At 37.8% G+C, this 18,383-nt stretch overlaps 1 protein-coding gene across 1 annotated transcript in view; it reads left to right on the top strand.

Moving 5' to 3' along the window:
- Positions 1-16,077, top strand: part of cdc40 (cell division cycle 40 homolog (S. cerevisiae)) — a 73,973-nt gene extending 57,896 nt beyond the window's left edge. The window contains exons 12-15 of the mRNA XM_028797602.2: positions 703-836; positions 7,266-7,342; positions 9,135-9,279; positions 15,721-16,077. Coding sequence (XP_028653435.1) covers positions 703-836; positions 7,266-7,342; positions 9,135-9,279; positions 15,721-15,898 — 534 coding nt within the window. The 3' untranslated portion in view covers positions 15,899-16,077. The remainder of the gene's footprint in view (positions 1-702; positions 837-7,265; positions 7,343-9,134; positions 9,280-15,720) is intronic.
- Positions 16,078-18,383: the final 2,306 nt, after the last annotated feature.

Raw genomic sequence — 18,383 nt, 5'->3', positions numbered from 1 at the left:
CCACTACCAAGTTAATACCATTTTTTCAATACCTATTCCCACTTGGGATTAATAAAGTCTAATCTAGATTTTGCTAATTGGTTCGTAATCTGAAAAAAGACAAAAACTATTAAATGTGTACAATTTGATGTGCTTTCAGCAGTGTGTGTAAAAGAACTTGGATCACAGGTTCTGGGTTGAGTAGTCTGTTCTCAAATATTTGGGTAGTTTTGTAACATTTCACACAAAATATAATACAGGTATTTGTGAATCTGTCTAAATACAGAAAAGCTAATCAAGAGTATCATTTAACTATTTTTTTTTTCATTTTGATTGCAGTGATGAGTTTTAAGCTCTCTCTAGATTATATAAGCCTTTTGAGCCAGCTATTTGAGCCTTGACCGGTTTCTCAACATACATATCCTAACTTCCTTGTTTCTTGATATATTAGAATTATAAAACTTTTTTTCCCCATAGTGGACTCTTCTAAATCATGTTTTCAAAAATGCTCAAACTAGTCATTCCTTTTTTCCCACCTTATTTTCCATTAATATGTTTTTGTGTTTAATTTGTCCACCACTAATTTTCCTAGTAGATGGAATTTTTGAACCCCTGAAAAACTGTGTTTTTAAATTTTATGTATTATTGTTTCTTTCAGCATGAATTATATAAAATGCACACGCATCTATTTTGTCCCTTATGGTAACTCTTTCAATTTAACAGTGGGATATTCGATCTGGTGAAGTGGTGCAGGAATACGATAGACACCTGGGGGCTGTCAACACCATTACATTTGTGGACGAAAATCGGCGCTTTGTTAGTACGTCAGATGACAAGAGTCTTCGTGTCTGGGAATGGTAAGCTTTAAACAGAAAAATATGTTCAAGTCTCGTACATGATTGTTAAATTTTGGCATGAAATATCTGTATATTCTTTCTTTTGTGTGGTTGAGATGACCTTGAACAACTAACTTTCTTTTCTGTGTTAGATTCAACATCTTTTTAATGAGAGAACTGCAGTATTAAATCTGGCCTTTAGATTTTTATAATCTTTATATCTTTACCATTTTCCCAAATAGCTTTTATTTAGCCAGAAGATCTACATTTTGTGAGCTATACAGTATCATAGTGGATGGTGCTGCTGCTGCCACCTCATGGATTCAGTTTCTTGGTTTTGAGCCCTACTCCTGTTGTTACCAATGTAGAGTTTGCATGTTCTCCTTGTTTCTCAATGGGTTTCCTTCACACATGCCCAAATGAATGGTTGTTAGGTTAGGGCTTATGAGTGTGGCTGTGAATATGTATGTTTGAGAGCCCTTAGTCAGACATGGCACCCTGTCCAGGTCCTGTGCTCTCTGCATAATCTCCTCCCACAACCCTGAATTGGATTAAACATGTTTGAGAATGTTTGTTTCATTATCTGCATTTTGCTTATTTCCAAAGTGATCATCAAGCACTAGCTCTAGGGCCTCCCACAGCCAGAGCAATTTCAAATATTGATCAATAATGGACGGCTGCAAGTACTTCTTGTCTTGCCAGGTTAATAAGGCCAGCTCTGTCTTGTGAAGTCATAGCCACCTGTCAATTAACAGCTTCATATGTTGTAATCAGGATAAATGGCTCTGTGTTTAGACCCCCAAGGCTCAAGAGAAAATAAATTAGAAAATCTTGCATTTAATTCTTTAAGCATTTGTAATACTAAGTCAAGTTGAGTTTTTTGGGAGTAATTCTTTATGTACTCTAAATAATTACAAGATTTCCATAGTTAAATTCTATTAAATCCTAGTTGCATGCTTAGATAATAGTATTGTGTGTGATTTCTTTATTTATGTATTAATGGTGGAGTATATTTTAAGATAAAATCCCTGCTGCAAACAAATACCCCTTAAGGTCTGTCTGAGCTCTGCAAATAATTGCTTGGCTGTATTTCTGTATACCAGTCCACTCCAGTGCCATGGTGGAGTGATAACATTTGTCACAGAGCACAAGCCCATCACGGGGTCCATTCATGTCCCCATCATATTCACAAAGGGGCCAAATATGTACCAGTTAACCTGAATCACTGAAATGTTGGAGGAAAACCGGAGTAGCTGTAGAAAAAGCCATGCAGATGTGAGACGAACAAAGGAGGACACAGGGATGAGATACATACCTAGGAAGATATCATTTGTGAGGCAGCAGTGCTGACTGTATTTAAATGAGTGAAATAGTATATATACAGTAGACCCCCGCAAAGTCGCGGTTCAGGGTTCGCGGACTCTTCCTTAGAACCTGACTATTAATTGTTGGCGGAAAGCGCAAATATCCTCCGCAATTTTTTATGGCGTTTTTCGTGGTAATACTGTGCTGTAGAGAGAACAGGAAGCAACCGCTGAGGGAAACGCGGGTTGGGATAGTGAAAGTAGCCAATCCGAGAGCGTTATTCATTTCTCCTTGCTAATGATTGACTTTTCTCAGAAATGTAGAAAAATATCAAAGTGTCAGATTTTCATATTTTGTTTCCTAATAAGGCAGACAGCACCAATTATTTACTTCCAACAAAAGGAGGAAATATGTACGTGAAGTAGTTAGGGATTCTTTTGACTAATGGATTTGTCCTGCACTATTTACAGGTATTGAAATAATTAAAAAAACAAAGTTTACACAGTCGTGGTTATCCATTGAAATGGTTAAACTAACATTCATTCTTGACGGGCATGTTGGGTAAGCACAAGAGAAAAGGAAGCAGAATGTTGTGAAGTGTTTAAAATTTAGTAGATAAGCTCGCCTGCATGCATGGTAAAATGCTGAGACATTTAAGATAACATAAGCCTCCTTAAAAATAAATCACAAAGTCACACACACACATCTTGATTTCCGAAAACCTAGAAAGGGGCGCCAAGGATGAAGCCAGATGTGGGGGTTCTTAAATAGCCAAGTTCCTGGAACTTCATGTACATAAAAACGCATATGTTTGTGAAAATAGCTTATTTGACATGGCACAGTTTACAGTATTTGTGAGAAGTACTTAGGCATCATTGCAGTAAAATGAATGGATTAATTGTATTTTCTCATTATATAGAGTTTAAGGTATATATTGTATTTGCGTTGTTATGGTTGATTCTGTACTATGAGAGCACTTTTAAAATATAGTTAGATCACTGTATGGGAAAGCAATGGCTTTTACAATTAGTTGCAGTATTTCAGAAACAATACAAGGCATTAGTGTCGCACTGCATTGTATAGCCATGAGCAGTATGCAGTAAATCATTTCAATCTGACAGTGTCTTGTCCTTCATTGTGAAACATGTTATCTACATTCATTCAAGGGACAAAACAGTGTTGTGCTACCTTGGAGTCATTTTTATCCAAGTGCACTACATTTACTTTATTTACCTGACCCTGAATTGAAACATGCGTGGTAAATATTAAAGGATGAGAAAGTGGATGATTATTTTTTATTATTTTTACAGCGTCTGATGTTTATCACTGCTGCCTCTGTGACACTTTTTTTTTTTTTCTTCCTATTTATGGGCATTGCATTTAGCTTAAAACAGAATGTTAAGGAAAGAAAAAGAAGTTTAAAAATGTGGTTTTCTGGTAGTCAATGGAAAAAAAACTTCTTGTTTGCTTCAGAAAAGAGGGGCAAATGGGCAAGTTAGCAAGAACCAGTAAGCACAAAGAATTTAAATCATTTGTGAATAATTAGACTATGTGATATTTGACTAAGTAGGTTAGTAAACTAGTTTCATAAAGCCATTGCTTTGAGGAAATACTTCATTTTTGGCCCTCTAGACCTGAAAACCCTTCATGTTTAGACCATTTTTGGACCAAGTTTTATGCAGGAAATTTCACCCATATAGTAAAGAATAAAAAAATTGCTGTGTGTTCTGCAAAAATGATCAGAAGGATTTGAAAATGTGCAGGCCACATCAACCAACTCCAGGCGTTCACCTCTTTAACGGGATACAAGGGGTCAAAGTCTCTCCTTTTCACAAAGCAACTTTGAGGATAATATTCTTGATGTTTGATTTTTCTACTGGTGGCCCTAGCCATCAAAGAGCCACTTCCAGAAGTTTAAAAAATTACAAATTTTAAATCTATGCATGTGAGGGTATTGTTTTAGACCAGGGATCTCCAACTCCAGTCTGAAGGCTGGCTTCCTTCAACATCTGCAATAAGATGCTGCAGATGTTCTATCAAACAGTTGTGGCGAGCGCCCTCTTCTACGCAGTGGTGTGCTGGGGAGGCAGCATTAAGAGGAAAGACGCCTCACGCCTGGACAAACTGGTGAGGAAGGCAGGCTCTATTGTTGGCATGGAGCTGGACAGTTTAACATCTGTGGCAGAGCGAAGGGCGCTCAGCAGGCTCCTATCAATTATGGAGAATCCACTGCATCCACTAAATAATGTCATCTCCAGACAGAAGAGCAGCTTCAGCGACAGACTGCTGTCACTGTCCTGCTCCACAGACAGATTGAGGAGATCGTTCCTCCCCCAAACTATGCGACTCTTTAATTCCACCAGGGGGGGTAAACGTTAATATTTAACATTATACATAGTTATTGTCTGTTTTTTTTCACCTGTATTATTATCATTCTTTAATTTAATATTATTTATTGTATCAGTATGCTGCTGCTGAAGAATGTGAATTTCCCATTGGGATTAATAAAGTATCTATCTATCTATCTCTATCTATGTTTTCATTTTAACTCTTTTCTTGATTAGTGACCAGATTTTGCTGCTAATTAACTCTTTGCCTTAATTATAATTGATGCACATCTTGAGACTCAGGCCCTTTAATTATTTATTTTTTCCTTAATTAGCAACCAAACAATATTAAGACAAAAAATGTACCAACACATAAACAACAACCTGCATCCATCACACAATAACTGAAAATAAAGAAAGGTGAAGGTCTCAGTAACGTTGATCTGCTCAGGTCCACAAAACATTTTGACAACGCTCTTAAAAAAAAAAAAAAAAAAAAGAAAAGAAAATAAACAGTTTTGGAAATGTCTGCCATGGCAGAATGAGCACCACGGAATTAAATAATGGATGTATTTAGCAACGAGAACTGGCTTCATATTAAGAAACTGAATGAAGTGAAGTTGGTTGGAGGCCCCAACTTAGTTGGTCGTCTGTTGGCTCACTTCACATCAAATTTTATGTTCAGGTGCTGTTTAAGGAAAAAAAAGAATCAATTCAGCGGTCAATCTCAAGAAAAGTCAAATAAAATAAAGGGAAATAGTTAATTAGCAGCAAAAACTTGTCACTAATTAAGAAAAGAGTTAGAATGAAAACTTCCAGGACTGGAGTTGGAGGCCCCTGTTTTAGACTATTTCAAGGTCAATAATCACAAATATCAGTGAGTGAAAAATGACAAATTACAGATATAATCGAGAATATTTAGACTTTGCTGCACTCACCACACAACAAATCACCTCAGGATCCCAAATTAGGACCCAAGTGCAGCTGGTGACACCTCAGCACCACACTAGTCAGATTGGAGTAGAACAGTGTCAGGGTTGTTTTTTTGTTTTTTCCTGCCACCAACCCCCGAATCCTCCCTGTAAGTTGGAGGACCTCCTTGGAGAGCTAAATGCAGATGAACGTCTTACCCAGGACGGAGCAATTGCAGGTTAACGGCCTCGCTCAAGGGCTCAACAGAGTGGAATCGCATCTGGCATTTACAGGATTCAAACCAGCAATCGGTGCAGATCCCTAGCCTCAGAGCCACCACTCCATCTGCTTAACTGTAAGAAACATTTTAATATTAGTTGACATGACTATTCTTGTTTCTTATGTACTTCTCAAAATCATACATTTCTTATGAACACACCAAATTAGGGCAGCTTAAGCTCATTCATACATTTTAACACAGTGAGGCTTTTAGAGATGTCACTCCTGTGGATGTATGACGAAATTATGATTTAAAAAAAAAATCAAGGCAAAGGTGAACAGACCCTTGATGAAAGGAACCATAGCAGACCGACACAATAGTTAACCTGAAGATGAGCCATGACAGCATCGACAAAGTGGTGTACACAGCTCATCGCAACCTTTCAAGGATGTGGTATAGTGTTGTAGTCGATAGCCTAATTTATTTCCATTCTTCTTCACAAAAACGCATTAAAAAAAAAAATGCACACAAGATGGGATGGTTGTACTTGGAGATTTTTGCTGATTCACACTGATGGAAAGGTGGGCCAGAATTGTGCAATATGTCAAAAGTGCAGGCTGTTGTTGATGGTTTAATGGTATGTGGTCTGTAATGAGTATTACATGAGTAGTGAATATAACAGTGCTCTACCAAATTACAAGCTAACCAGTTGAACGAACTGGCAGCTCAAATGTTCCCTCACGCAGGGTTGTTCCTGCCGTATGCATGATGCCAGTGGAAGAGGCTCCAGCCCTCACTACCCAGAGCTGGGTTAAGTGGGTTTGCAGATTTCTGGTATTATCTTTATTACACGTGTTTTATGCAGACTTTTTACATAGTATCAAATAAGCATAGTCTCAGATTTAATAGTTTATGCTTGATGTATTAAGAAGTTTTAATTGGTCTATAGCTCTGTGTAAAGCACAGGGTTTTTGTTCATAATGGTATGCTAATGAATATGTTTGCCTCTTGAGGTCTTTAATAGTCTTCAGTTGACTGCTCACAATTTCATTATTTCTACATTGTGAAGTATCTTGAAAAGCCAATTCAATATCTTATATAAATAGGTTTCATCTGCAGAGGTGCTGCGAGTAATTTCTGCATTTGTAAATATGTAACTAAGAAAATTGCACACAGTGCAGCATATACCATAGATTCATAATTCATACGTTTTACTGCATTTTCATTTGAGTTCAAGCCAACTACTTTTGATAAACTAAGTACAGTTTGCCTTAGAAAAGAAGGAAAAAACATGAGTGTCAACCAAGAGCGAGCCTTTTTGATGCATCAGTTTCTTTTTCACTGTCTGTAGGGGCTTTTCCCTCCTTGCCAACCTTTAAAAACACCTGGAAAACGTTTTATGTATTGTACTTCAGAGAGCTTATAAGGTCCAAAACCTTTACATTACTTTACTGAGGGCAGACTTCTCTTTTTATTATTTATTTCATAATCTGTTTTTTCCCTCCTTGTGTATAAGTCAGTGTAGGCTTTCTGCATGCAAATTGCCGAGTTCTCTTCTGTCGATTCCTTTTGACATGGCACAGTTTGGCTGATACCAGTCCTGTGATCGGCTGAGTTTTAATGTAGCTTGGCACATCCCCAGCAACTGAATCTTTTTGTGATCATATGTTCTGTTTGTCTTTACAGGGACATTCCAGTTGATTTCAAATACATTGCAGAGCCAAGTATGCATTCCATGCCAGCAGTGACGCTGTCTCCAAATGGTACATTTGGTTTTCTTTTATCGATAAACTAGCAAAATACCCGCGCTTCGCAGCGGAGAAGTAGTGTGTTAAAGAGGTTATGTAAACATATATATACATAAACATATATACTTATATATACATATCTACATATACACATATCTACATATATACATATACACATCCACATATGTGTGTATATATATATATATATATATATATATATATATATATATATATATATATATATATATATATATATATATATATATATATATATATACATATACATACAGACACATATATATACATATTTACATATATATATACACACATGTATACATATCTACATACATATCTATCTATCTATCTATCCCTGTGCTTTGCAGCGGCGAAGTACTGCTTTTAAATTTTTATTAAGAAGAAAACCTTTTTAAATTGAGTGAAAATATACCAATAACAATTTAAGGATCTGTTTTTTTCTGAAGCTGACTTCACACAGCCTCTCCGCTGTTTTATAAACGAACGTTATATAAGGTCTTCCTTTTTATTTAATCCTGTTTTTACGATTGTTCTGTTTGTATATGACGTTGTCAGTTCAGCACTCCGGTTGTAATATGACCAAGCCGTGCAAGCACACTCTTGAGAATGCAACGTATAGTTGTACAGGAGAAAAGCAATCTTGCCTGAAATCAATGGCAACCTTTTGTAGGTCTATGAACTTAATTTAAACTTTAAGTTTACACGGTGCTTTCTTTCCGAAGTACCTGCACTCATGAATATGTCTGTATGCGTCAGTCGCTCAAATCCCTGCGGTTCGCACCGGCGAAGTTCTGCTTTTAAATTTTTATTAAGAAGAAAAGAAAACCTTTTTAAATTGAGGAAACTTATACCAATAACAGTTTGTTAAGGATCTGTTTTTTTTTGTGAAGCTGCCTTTACTCGAGTGATCACTTCGAGCTTTTAAGCCTGAGAAATCACCCCGTAAATGCACACGTTTAATTGCACATCTGTTAATATGTATGCTTACACAGTATTAAAAGATACTCAACAATTACACAGTATTAAAAGACACTCAACAATTAACGTCATTTACCTTCGTTCCCACGTTTGACTCGTGCTGTAAATCTCTTCCTTGTTTTCACTTCACGTGATGACGCGATACGTGACTCCGCCTCCTCCATTAGAGTATATGGACAAAAAACAGGTTCCAGTTATGACCATTACGCGTAGAATTTCGAAATGAAACCTGCTTAACTTTTGTAAGTAAGCTGTAAGGAATGAGCCTGCCAAATTTCAGCCTTCCACCTACACGGGAAGTTGGAGAATTAGTGATGAGTGAGTCAGTCAGTCAGTGAGGGCTTTGCCTTTTATTAATTAGTATAGATACTCTAGCTGATTTGCACAATGGATGCAGTGCTATTGTCTATATATAATATAAAATAATCTCCCATGAATTTTTATGTATGTATGTATTTTTAAATCTAGGGAACAAGACAACATTTTCTTGTAAAATGTAATGTAGTTATTACATGCCTAACCCATTTTTATTTTAACAAAGATCAAGTAAACATATTTGTTTTGTTTGTTACGTTTCAGATAAGTACATTAAATAAAATCTTAGAAACACAAGGAAATGATATTGAAAAGTTTTAAATGGGCTTCCTTGATGAACACTTCCCTGCTTCTATAATGCAGTGTGCTGTTCAGACCTTTAACTGCCATAAAGGAGTTTGGGTTTGTTTCATGCAATTGAAAGCCACCCATGTTGTGCGTCTTCATGAATTTATGTGGTCCTTTTGTTTCCCCCCAGGTAAATGGTTAGCTTGTCAATCTATGGACAATCAGATTCTCATATTTGGTGCACAGAACAGATTTCGATTAAACAAGAAGAAAATCTTCAAAGGTCACATGGTTGCTGGCTATGCATGTCAAGTCGATTTTTCACCGGATATGAGGTAAGAATGTTCAGATTTTAGATTAGGTTTTGCTGTCGAATGATATTTACAGGCATTTCTGTACTTGTATTCAAAAAAAGCTGTTTTAATACAATTGAGTGTTGCTTCTATACTGTATGTATCTACCTGTATTATAAAAAATTATGGAACTGTAATGCTTAAAAGTAGTTACAGCTATTCTGTGAATTCCAAGATTGAGCTTGAATAAGGTGTTTCAAATGTTACACTTTTAAGAGAAACTGAGGGACACTGCATTCCAAACTAATTTATGTTTTACATTTCTTGCAGTTTAGGCCGCTGGTACTTTTATATTTAAAATTAAAAAAAAAAAAAAAAAAAAAAAAGGTTAAAGCACAAATATGTACTCCTAACATACTCTGTCCGTGTCACTGCCACAGAATTGGACGTTTGCCTAGACAGTCTTGTATGTTGTTTGCTACCATCTGGTTAACGTCCTCTGGACATTCTTTTTCTTGTGAATGATTAATACTCCACAGTGGCTTTCTGCTTTCCAATGTCTCTTGGCCTTTTTTTGGCTTTCACAGTTTATTTATGTTTTATGTACGCTATATATTTGTTATTCATTTCTGTGTTTTCTCCATTCTCTGACTATTTAGTCATACCTAATAATGTGAAGAGTACTTTTCCACTTCTATTCTACAAACTTATCAAACTTCTAGTCTTCACTTCACTAGCCTGCCCAGTAATCCAGTCAGATTTTTCACTGCCTTTCAGAAGTGGACAAAGTATAAATGCATGTGGCAATCTGCTGAGCTGCCACCACCACCTTTGCAAACTGGTAGTCCATGTTTGTTTTATGGTAGCCCAGCTTTATATATGGGGTGGAGGTTTACTCCAACTTTTTTTACAGCAATATTTTTTGTGAACTTTTGTTGTATATGAGTACATAATACTTTTCTACCACAATATAAACACAATTGTCACGTTGAATATATTGCCAAATCGATCATTTTTAAAGGATTATGTCATGCTGATGTGTGGTCTTTTTTCCAATGTTCACAAAATTATTTTACTGTTTTATGAAAAATAAGCTGAAATACTGCATTAATATCGTATTCTCAAATTTAGTTTTCAGATCTAACTTAGACCCCACCAATTAGTTGTGATACACTTCAGTTGGCCACAGCTTGTGATCTACAGTGCTTCCGGAAAGTATTCACAGCGCATCACTTTTTCCACATTTTGTTATGTTACAGCCTTATTCCAAAATGGATTAATTTTTTTCCTCAGAATTCTACACACAACACCCCATAATGACAACATGAAAAAAGTTTACTTGAGATTTTTGCAAATTTATTAAAAACTAGGGGGCTTCGCTCGCCAACCCCCGTGTTTGGTTTTCCGGATACACACTTTTAAGATTTTTTTTCTTTGAATTGTTGCTATTTCATTAGTTTCACTTTTATTTCTGAACTTTTGTAAAAACAATATTTGTAATCTTGCAAGTCCCAATATGCTGAATCTTTTTAATGAGGTCAGGATAGGTTTCTCTGTTTGGAATTTCAGCACAGACAAAACGATCTACATCGTCAGCATTTAATCATTTTTTTTTTTTACAAATTAAAAAAGTAAGTAGAGTTCTGCATTGGACTCCTGTCTGTAAAGTCGTGCTATTTTCCTCTCACAGTTCCAAAGGTACATGGGGTTACCAAGGTGATACCCCAGCTTTTGTCTAGGTTTTTGTACAAGGGCTAGACAGAACGTTTTTGACTCCTGGGGTAAATGTAGCTTTTTAAATAAGCAGACAGATAAATAAATATACACTAACAAAGTAACCAATAAATGCATATGTGGTAAACTCCGTTTTTGAAATTCTCAAGATTCTTTATTTGTCACGTGTAGTTATACAGGACAACACGCAGTTGTTAAATGAGGCAGTTTGTTTTTTTGTGCTACTGCAATCTTTACTTTCTTTTTTTTATATTTTCTAATTTTCCTACTTTCATATCCTTTACCTTTCTCCACATGTGTATAGCGCCGGTTTTTTTTTTTGTTTTTTGTTTTTTTGAGCCTTTCTAATTTCCCTGGTTTCGTAGTCTCTAACCTGCTCTGCATGTGTTTAGCGTCAACGTTTGTAAACATCTTTATGAAGTTCTACTTTCTTTTATTCATTGTCTTTTAATTCTGAGCCGGATTGGACGTGCTTTTTTTCAATTCCACTTGTTCTGGGCTGATAATTACATGATTTGGAAAGGCACACACCTGTCTGTATAAGGTCCCACAGTTCAGTTCATGTCAGAGCACAAACCAAGCATGAAGTTGAAGGAATTGTCTGTAGACCTCCGAGACAGGATTGTCTCGAGGCACAAATCTGGGGAAGGTTACAGAAAAATTTCTGCTGCTTTGAAGGTCCCAATGAGCACAGTGGCCTCCATCATCCGTAAGTGGAAGAAGTTCGAAACCACCAGGACTCTTCCTAGAGCTGGCCGGCCATCTAAACTGAGCGATCGGGGGAGAAGGGCCTTAGTCAGGGAGGTGACCAAGAACCAGATGGTCACTCTGTCAGAGCTCCAGAGGTCCTCTGTGGAGAGAGGAGAACCTTCCAGAAGGACAACCATCTCTGCAGCAATCCACCAATCAGGCCTGTATGGTAGAGTGGCCAGACGGAAGCTACTCCTTAGTAAAAGGCACATGGCAGCCCGCCTGGAGTTTGCCAAAAGGCACCTGAAGGACTCTCAGACCATGAGAAAGAAAATCTCTGGTCTGATGAGACAAAGATTGAACTCTTTGGTGTGAATGCCAGGCGTCACGTTTGGAGGAAACCAGGCACCGTTCATCACCAGGCCAATACCATCCCTATAGTGAAGCATGGTGGTGGCAGCATCATGCTGTGGGGATGTTTTTCAGCAGCAGGGACTGGGAGACTAGTCAGGATAAAAGGAAAGATGACTGCAGCAATGTACAGAGACATCCTGGATGAAACCGTGCTCCAGAGCGCTCTTGACCTCAGACTGGGGCGACGGTTCATCTTTCAGCAGGACAACGACCCTAAGCACACAGCCAGGATATCAAAGGAGTGGCTTCAGGACAACTCTGTGAATGTCCTTGAGTGGCCCAGCCAGAGCCCAGACTTGAATCCGATTGAACATCTCTGGAGAGATCTTAAAATGGCTGTGTACCGACGGTTCCCATCCAACCTGATGGAGCTTGAGAGGTGCTTCAAAGAGGAATGGGCGAAACTGGAAAAGGATAGGTGTGCCAAGCTTGTGGCATCATATTCAAAAAGACTTGAGGCTGTAATTGCTGCCAAAGGTGTATCGACAAAGTATTGAGCAAAGGCTGTGAATACTTATGTACATGGGATTTCTCAGTTTTTTATTTTTAATAAATTTGCAAAAACCTCAAGTAAACTTTTTTCACATTGACATTATGGGGTGTTGTGTGTAGAATTCTGAGGAAAAAAATGAATTTAATCCATTTTGGAATAAGGCTGTAACATAACAAAATGTGGAAAAAGTGAAGCGCTGTGAATACTTTCCATATGCACTGTACATATACAGCTGCTTTAAAAGTTGTCACATTTGGTCCATTAAGAGGGCCCTCATGTTATTAAAGATTCGGTTTAGGCCTGAAAAAGTGTGCCTTTGGGCTAACAGTAGGGAGCGTTTTCACAACCTCCAGTATAGGAGCACACAGTGCATATTGGGGAAAATAGTGAGCATCATTCTTTTTGTAAGATTCCTGTCATGCCCTTCCAGTGACTGCGTAAAGCAAGATCTGTCCATAATTGAGTGTGGCCCTCTGATTTCCAAAGGTTAATGTCCACTTCTGATTATTAAACACTTGAAAATCTGTGATATGAGCATTGTTGCCATTCAAGCCGTCACATGTGATCAACAAGCTGCTGTATATTTTAGGTCATTTTCTCAGCATTAGTAAGCCCTGTGAGTTAAAGACTTAACTGCCACATAAGTGCATATCTGTGTTTCCAAGATGTACATTTCTTGAAACGACTCTGCACTACATCAGAATTTTGTAGATCTTGCAGGCTGACTAGCGCAGTCAACAGTTTAATGTTATGGTGCTTTCTTACCTTCTCAATCTTAAAATTAGTCTTGACAGGAAACAAAGGATCACTTTTATATGCGGTTTCTTGATGCTCTCTGCACACAGCACAGTACATTCTCTGTCTTGGGTGTGATGCTGCCCACCCCCTCCCCCCTGAACCCACCATCCCGCACTACTTGTTGGAATATCCTTTGTATTTAATCTGCTAAAAAAAGATCTTCCAGTATTTGAAATGTTATTTTTTTTTTTCCCCATAATACTGCTTATAGTTACGATTCCTTTCACATGTAACTGGTATTGAAGCAGTACTGGAAAGGTTCATGTTTTTCAATCCCTAACAAAGTATGCAATAAATAATGACAGGATACGATTAACTTTTGGCATTCTTGCCCTCACTGCACCCGTTGCTTTATAGCGAACACTGTTGTTTCTCTTGCTTGCTTTATAGTTTTGCTCACTAATGGGTGTGCATGCAGAGAAGGGAAGGCGAGTATAATATTCTCATGAGTGGGTAACTTACATTGTGAAGACATGCACTTCAAATATCTTTGCAGGTCTTCCTTGCACTTTGACCTGTTGTGTTGTATTCAGCCCTTCTTTCACCCACATAACCAGCCTTTCAACTCAAAATTCACCATTTAGGGTACACAGTAGCGCATCTGCATCACCATGTAGTTAAAAACAATTCTGTGCATGGTGAAAATCACAGCAAAAACCCGGCACCTGTTGCCACGTCTGCCATCAATTTGGCTGTGTCGCTTTTACAACCACCATGGATGAGTCAAATATAAACCAGGTTTTAAATGGGTTTATGGCAGTCTGGCACACTACAAGCAGCTGTCTCTAAATTTGACACCAAAGTTAAGACCATACTTGATGAATTAGGCCTTTTGTTTTTATCAGACTGTTTTGAATCAAGAAAGTATTGTATGGACCAAAGATCTAGAACATCATGTAGACCACTGGGCTTACGACTGTAGTTTGGTGGCCAGAGTTAACAATTGGTAGTCCCGGTTGTCTGGACTTACTATTTGTCCACCCCTGTCACTTTTATTAAACAGAGGCTTTAAAGATAATGGCAATACAATTTGACATATACTAATTTCAAAATACATTTGCAAAAATTATTCATTTATGTTTGCTTCACACATGCAGACGAGTGATCCTCCCAGAGGTTAACGTGGTCAGTTTGGATGAAACGGACAATACTTCATCTCAGGTCCTGTCAACTGGATGTCAGTGTGTTGGTTTTTCAGTGACTAACGAAAACTCCAAAGACATTTGCTCACAAAACTGAGGCTTCTCTCAAGAACTAATACAGTACATATGTAGAATATGACCGTGTAGTTTTTAGATTGACTATCACTAGTATTTTAGGTACCAAATTAGCATTGATCTTAACTCTGACATGTTTCATGTCAGTATTACACATAGTGCCCATCATGCTGCACTCGTTCAGAGCCTTTGGTATTGAGATGTTGCACTCTGCCTACCTTTTGACAGCCTTTTATGTATATTATACAATTTTTTTATTAGAATTAACAGCACAGAATAATGTAGCAGTGAGTTGTTGTTCAGAAAAACATTCAAATACTTAAAAATTCAAATCTGATTTAAATTACTGCATAAAAAAACGCCTTGGGAGATTTTTAAAAAATGAGAACTTCAGCTCCCCAGCTATACAGCTCTCTGTAGAAATCCTTAATAACAGATGATAGATTAAGTGTTCCTATTTTTGAATGCCATGAATGACAGCAAGTTCCTTTTTAAAATATTAGAAACTTTGTGATTGCAGTTGCAAAAGTCTTTTTGTGTATCATTATCCTTGTATTAAAGTGCAGTCCTGAAGTTACAGCAATTCAGGTGGAAAGAGATTTAAATATTAAAAGGAGCCGAGCAGAAAGATGTGACAGTTTGATGCCTGCTGTTATACATAAACGCTGTTCGTAGGGTGTAATCTTTTCTAATGTAAATTATAGGATAAGGCGCTCCATCCAGATTTACATTTCATGGACTGTGTGATTGTTGAGTATCTGTGCCTTGCGAGAAGTGAACAAAACTCTGAGGAGCATAACACAGTTCCTTTTTGTATTAAGTATGCTTTATTAAAAGATACATCACTGTATGCTGTTGTCAGTTTTCACAGAAATTAATTTGACCTTTTTTGCCTTGGACCTGTAAAATGGTAAAATATCAAGGATTTAGTGGACATGTGTATTTTAATTTCAGGATCTGTTGTTTTACATTTGTTGAATCTGATGGAGACTTGTACTATTAGAAATGTTTATCTATAATTGCAATCAGTATTTTCATGCAGTAAGTCAAGTACAGAAATCATGTGAAAGAGTAATATATTTTTATGGACTCTTAATGATTTTTCCTTTTTTGTTGCTTTCTTCCCATCCTACCCAGTTATGTAGTTTCAGGAGATGCCGATGGGAAACTTAACATTTGGGACTGGAAAACAACAAAACTTTATCACCGAATTAAAGCCCATGACAAAGTGTGCATTAGCGCCCTCTGGCATCCCCATGAAACTTCAAAGGTGATCACTTGTGGCTGGGACGGCCAGATCAAGCTTTGGGACTAACGGATTTACTGAACCCGTTTTATGGACAGCATGAGGAGCTGGGGTTGGAGTCAGAAATGCTCTGCCTTTGTTGGTGAATGTTCAGACTCGATCTCATTATGACGTGCCAGAGAAATGTAAGGAGAAAAACTATGGTGGGCGACCGTTGTATTTTTTTTAATTAAAATGCTGAAAAGGAATTGAGTATTTGTGCTTAGTTAATTATGTATTGCTGTTCAGATTCATATCATTTCGATGTTCTCAGTGAGCTTATTTATTTATTTGAGATTCGGGTATGTACAGAGCTTTAAAAATGTCATCAGTTGGAATTTTTTAAGGAAAATTTTGTGCTTGCCTCCTCTTAGTGTTTAAGTTATTGTACAAGATTTTAAAAATGATTGTAATAAATAAATGCTAAATCATTGGAGTTTGCAAAACCCTAATAATACATTTTATTTATATAGCACCTTTCCCATGCTCAAGGCACTTCAGCGTTTAAGAAAGAACGGCAGGGTATACAATAAATAGCGTTGTACAAACCAGATAAATAAATAAATAAAGATTATGACAGTGAATTCAGAGAAAAAGCCTAACAGACAACATAATTGATGGTCTAGCACACACATACATACAGGTTACATGAGCATCTTGACAGAGAAGTAAACTGAGAGAAGGGTAGTAAAGTCAAGTAGAGCTAAAAGCCTTCCTGAAGAGATGAGTTTTGAGTTGTTTTTTAAAAGAATTCATGGAGTCAGCTGACCTGATTAATTTCGTTAGGTCATTCCAGAGTCTGGGCGCTATACAGCTGAAGGCCCTGTCACCCATGGAGTGTAGATTAGTGAGGGGCACAACAAGATTGCCAGAATCAGAGGATCTTAGTGGGCGGACAGGCACATAGTGATGGAGAAGGTCACTGATGTAGTTTGGCGCAAGGTTATTTAAGGCTTTGTAGGTTATTAGTAGGATTTTATATTCGATTCTGTAGGACACAGGGAGCCAGTGAAGACGGAGCAGGATGGGTGTGATGTGCTCGCTGCTGCTGGTTCGAGTAAGGACTCTTGCAGCTGAGTTTTGAATAAACTGGAGCTGAGATATAAGATTAGAAGGGGCACCTGCCAGTAGGGAATTACAATAATCGATGCGGGATGTGATGAAAGCATGGACAAGTTTCTCAGCATTAGAGAAGGAGAGGAAGGAGTGAACACGGGATATGTTACAGAGGTGAAAGTAAGAAAGTTTCTTAATGTGATTTATGTGGGTGGAATAAGAGAGGGAGGAATCAAAATAACACCAAGATTTTTTATAGTAGAGGCAGGTCTGATGAGATCACCGCCAAGGTAGACTGGGAAAGAGCCGATTTTATTAAGTTCTGCTCCATCCAGGTTTTAATTTCACTAAGGCAGGTTGTGAGCTGAGAAAGCTCTGATGAAGTTCCACTTTTAACATTGAAGTAGAGTTGAGTATCATCTGCATAAAAATGATAACCCAGTCCATAGCTATGGTTAATATGGCCAAGGGGAAGCATATAAATACAGAAAAGCAGAGGACCGCGGACAGAGCCCTGAGGGACTCCTTGTGTGACTGGCGCTGAGCTGGATCTGCTGTTGCCAAGACTAACAAACTCTTGCCTATCAGTCAGATAGGACTTGAACCACTGGAGGGCAGTGCCAGAGATACCCAGCATGTTCTCCATTCTGGACAGTAGGATGTCATGTCTGACAGTGTCAAATGCTGCACTGAGGTCTAACAGAATTAATATGCTGCTTTGTCCAGAGTCTGCTGCCATCAGCAAATCATTGGTTACCCATAGCAGAGCAGTTTCACAACTGTGCCACGCCCTGAAACCAGACTGAGAGGGTTCCATCAAATTATTAGAGGTTAGGTAATTGGTGAGTTGGGAAGCTACAACACGCTCAAGAACTTTTGACAGGAAAGGTAAGTGGGAAATAGGCCGGAAATTGTTAAGATTGACAGCATCAAGGCCAGACTTTTTTAACATTGGGGTTACAGAAGCAATTTTAAAAGTGAGCAGCACAGAGCCAGTGTCAAGGGATAAGTTTATTATTGTTGTAACAATCGGGATTATGGCATGAAGGCAGGATTTAAGTAGTGTGGTGGGGATGGGGTCCAGTACACAAGTAGTCGGCCTCATCTTACAAAGCAGGTTATTAACAAACGCAAAAGTGACTGGTGAGAACTTAGAGAAGGAGCTGGATGGAGTGGGAAAACAGGGAGAGATATAAACAGATGATATATTTATGTTAGTTGAATTATTTAGATCTTTAATTTTGTTATGGAAAAAGTAGAGGGATTCCTCAACGGAGTTCAGTAGCATGTCACAAACACTTCAGTACTTCAAGAATTATGTAAGAAGGAAAGCAGTTATCCCCATCAATTCTTGAAGTAATTTATAAGTGAAATGTATAAGTAGATGTCAGTGCAGATAAGGATGCCCTTCAAATCACCTTGGTGTGCTCGTGCTGTCATAGTAGACACCAAACTTCAG

Source organism: Erpetoichthys calabaricus, chromosome 3 (assembly GCF_900747795.2).
Source record: "Erpetoichthys calabaricus chromosome 3, fErpCal1.3, whole genome shotgun sequence".
Taxonomy (NCBI): domain Eukaryota; kingdom Metazoa; phylum Chordata; class Cladistia; order Polypteriformes; family Polypteridae; genus Erpetoichthys; species Erpetoichthys calabaricus.
This window is presented reverse-complemented; position numbering and strand designations above follow the sequence as displayed.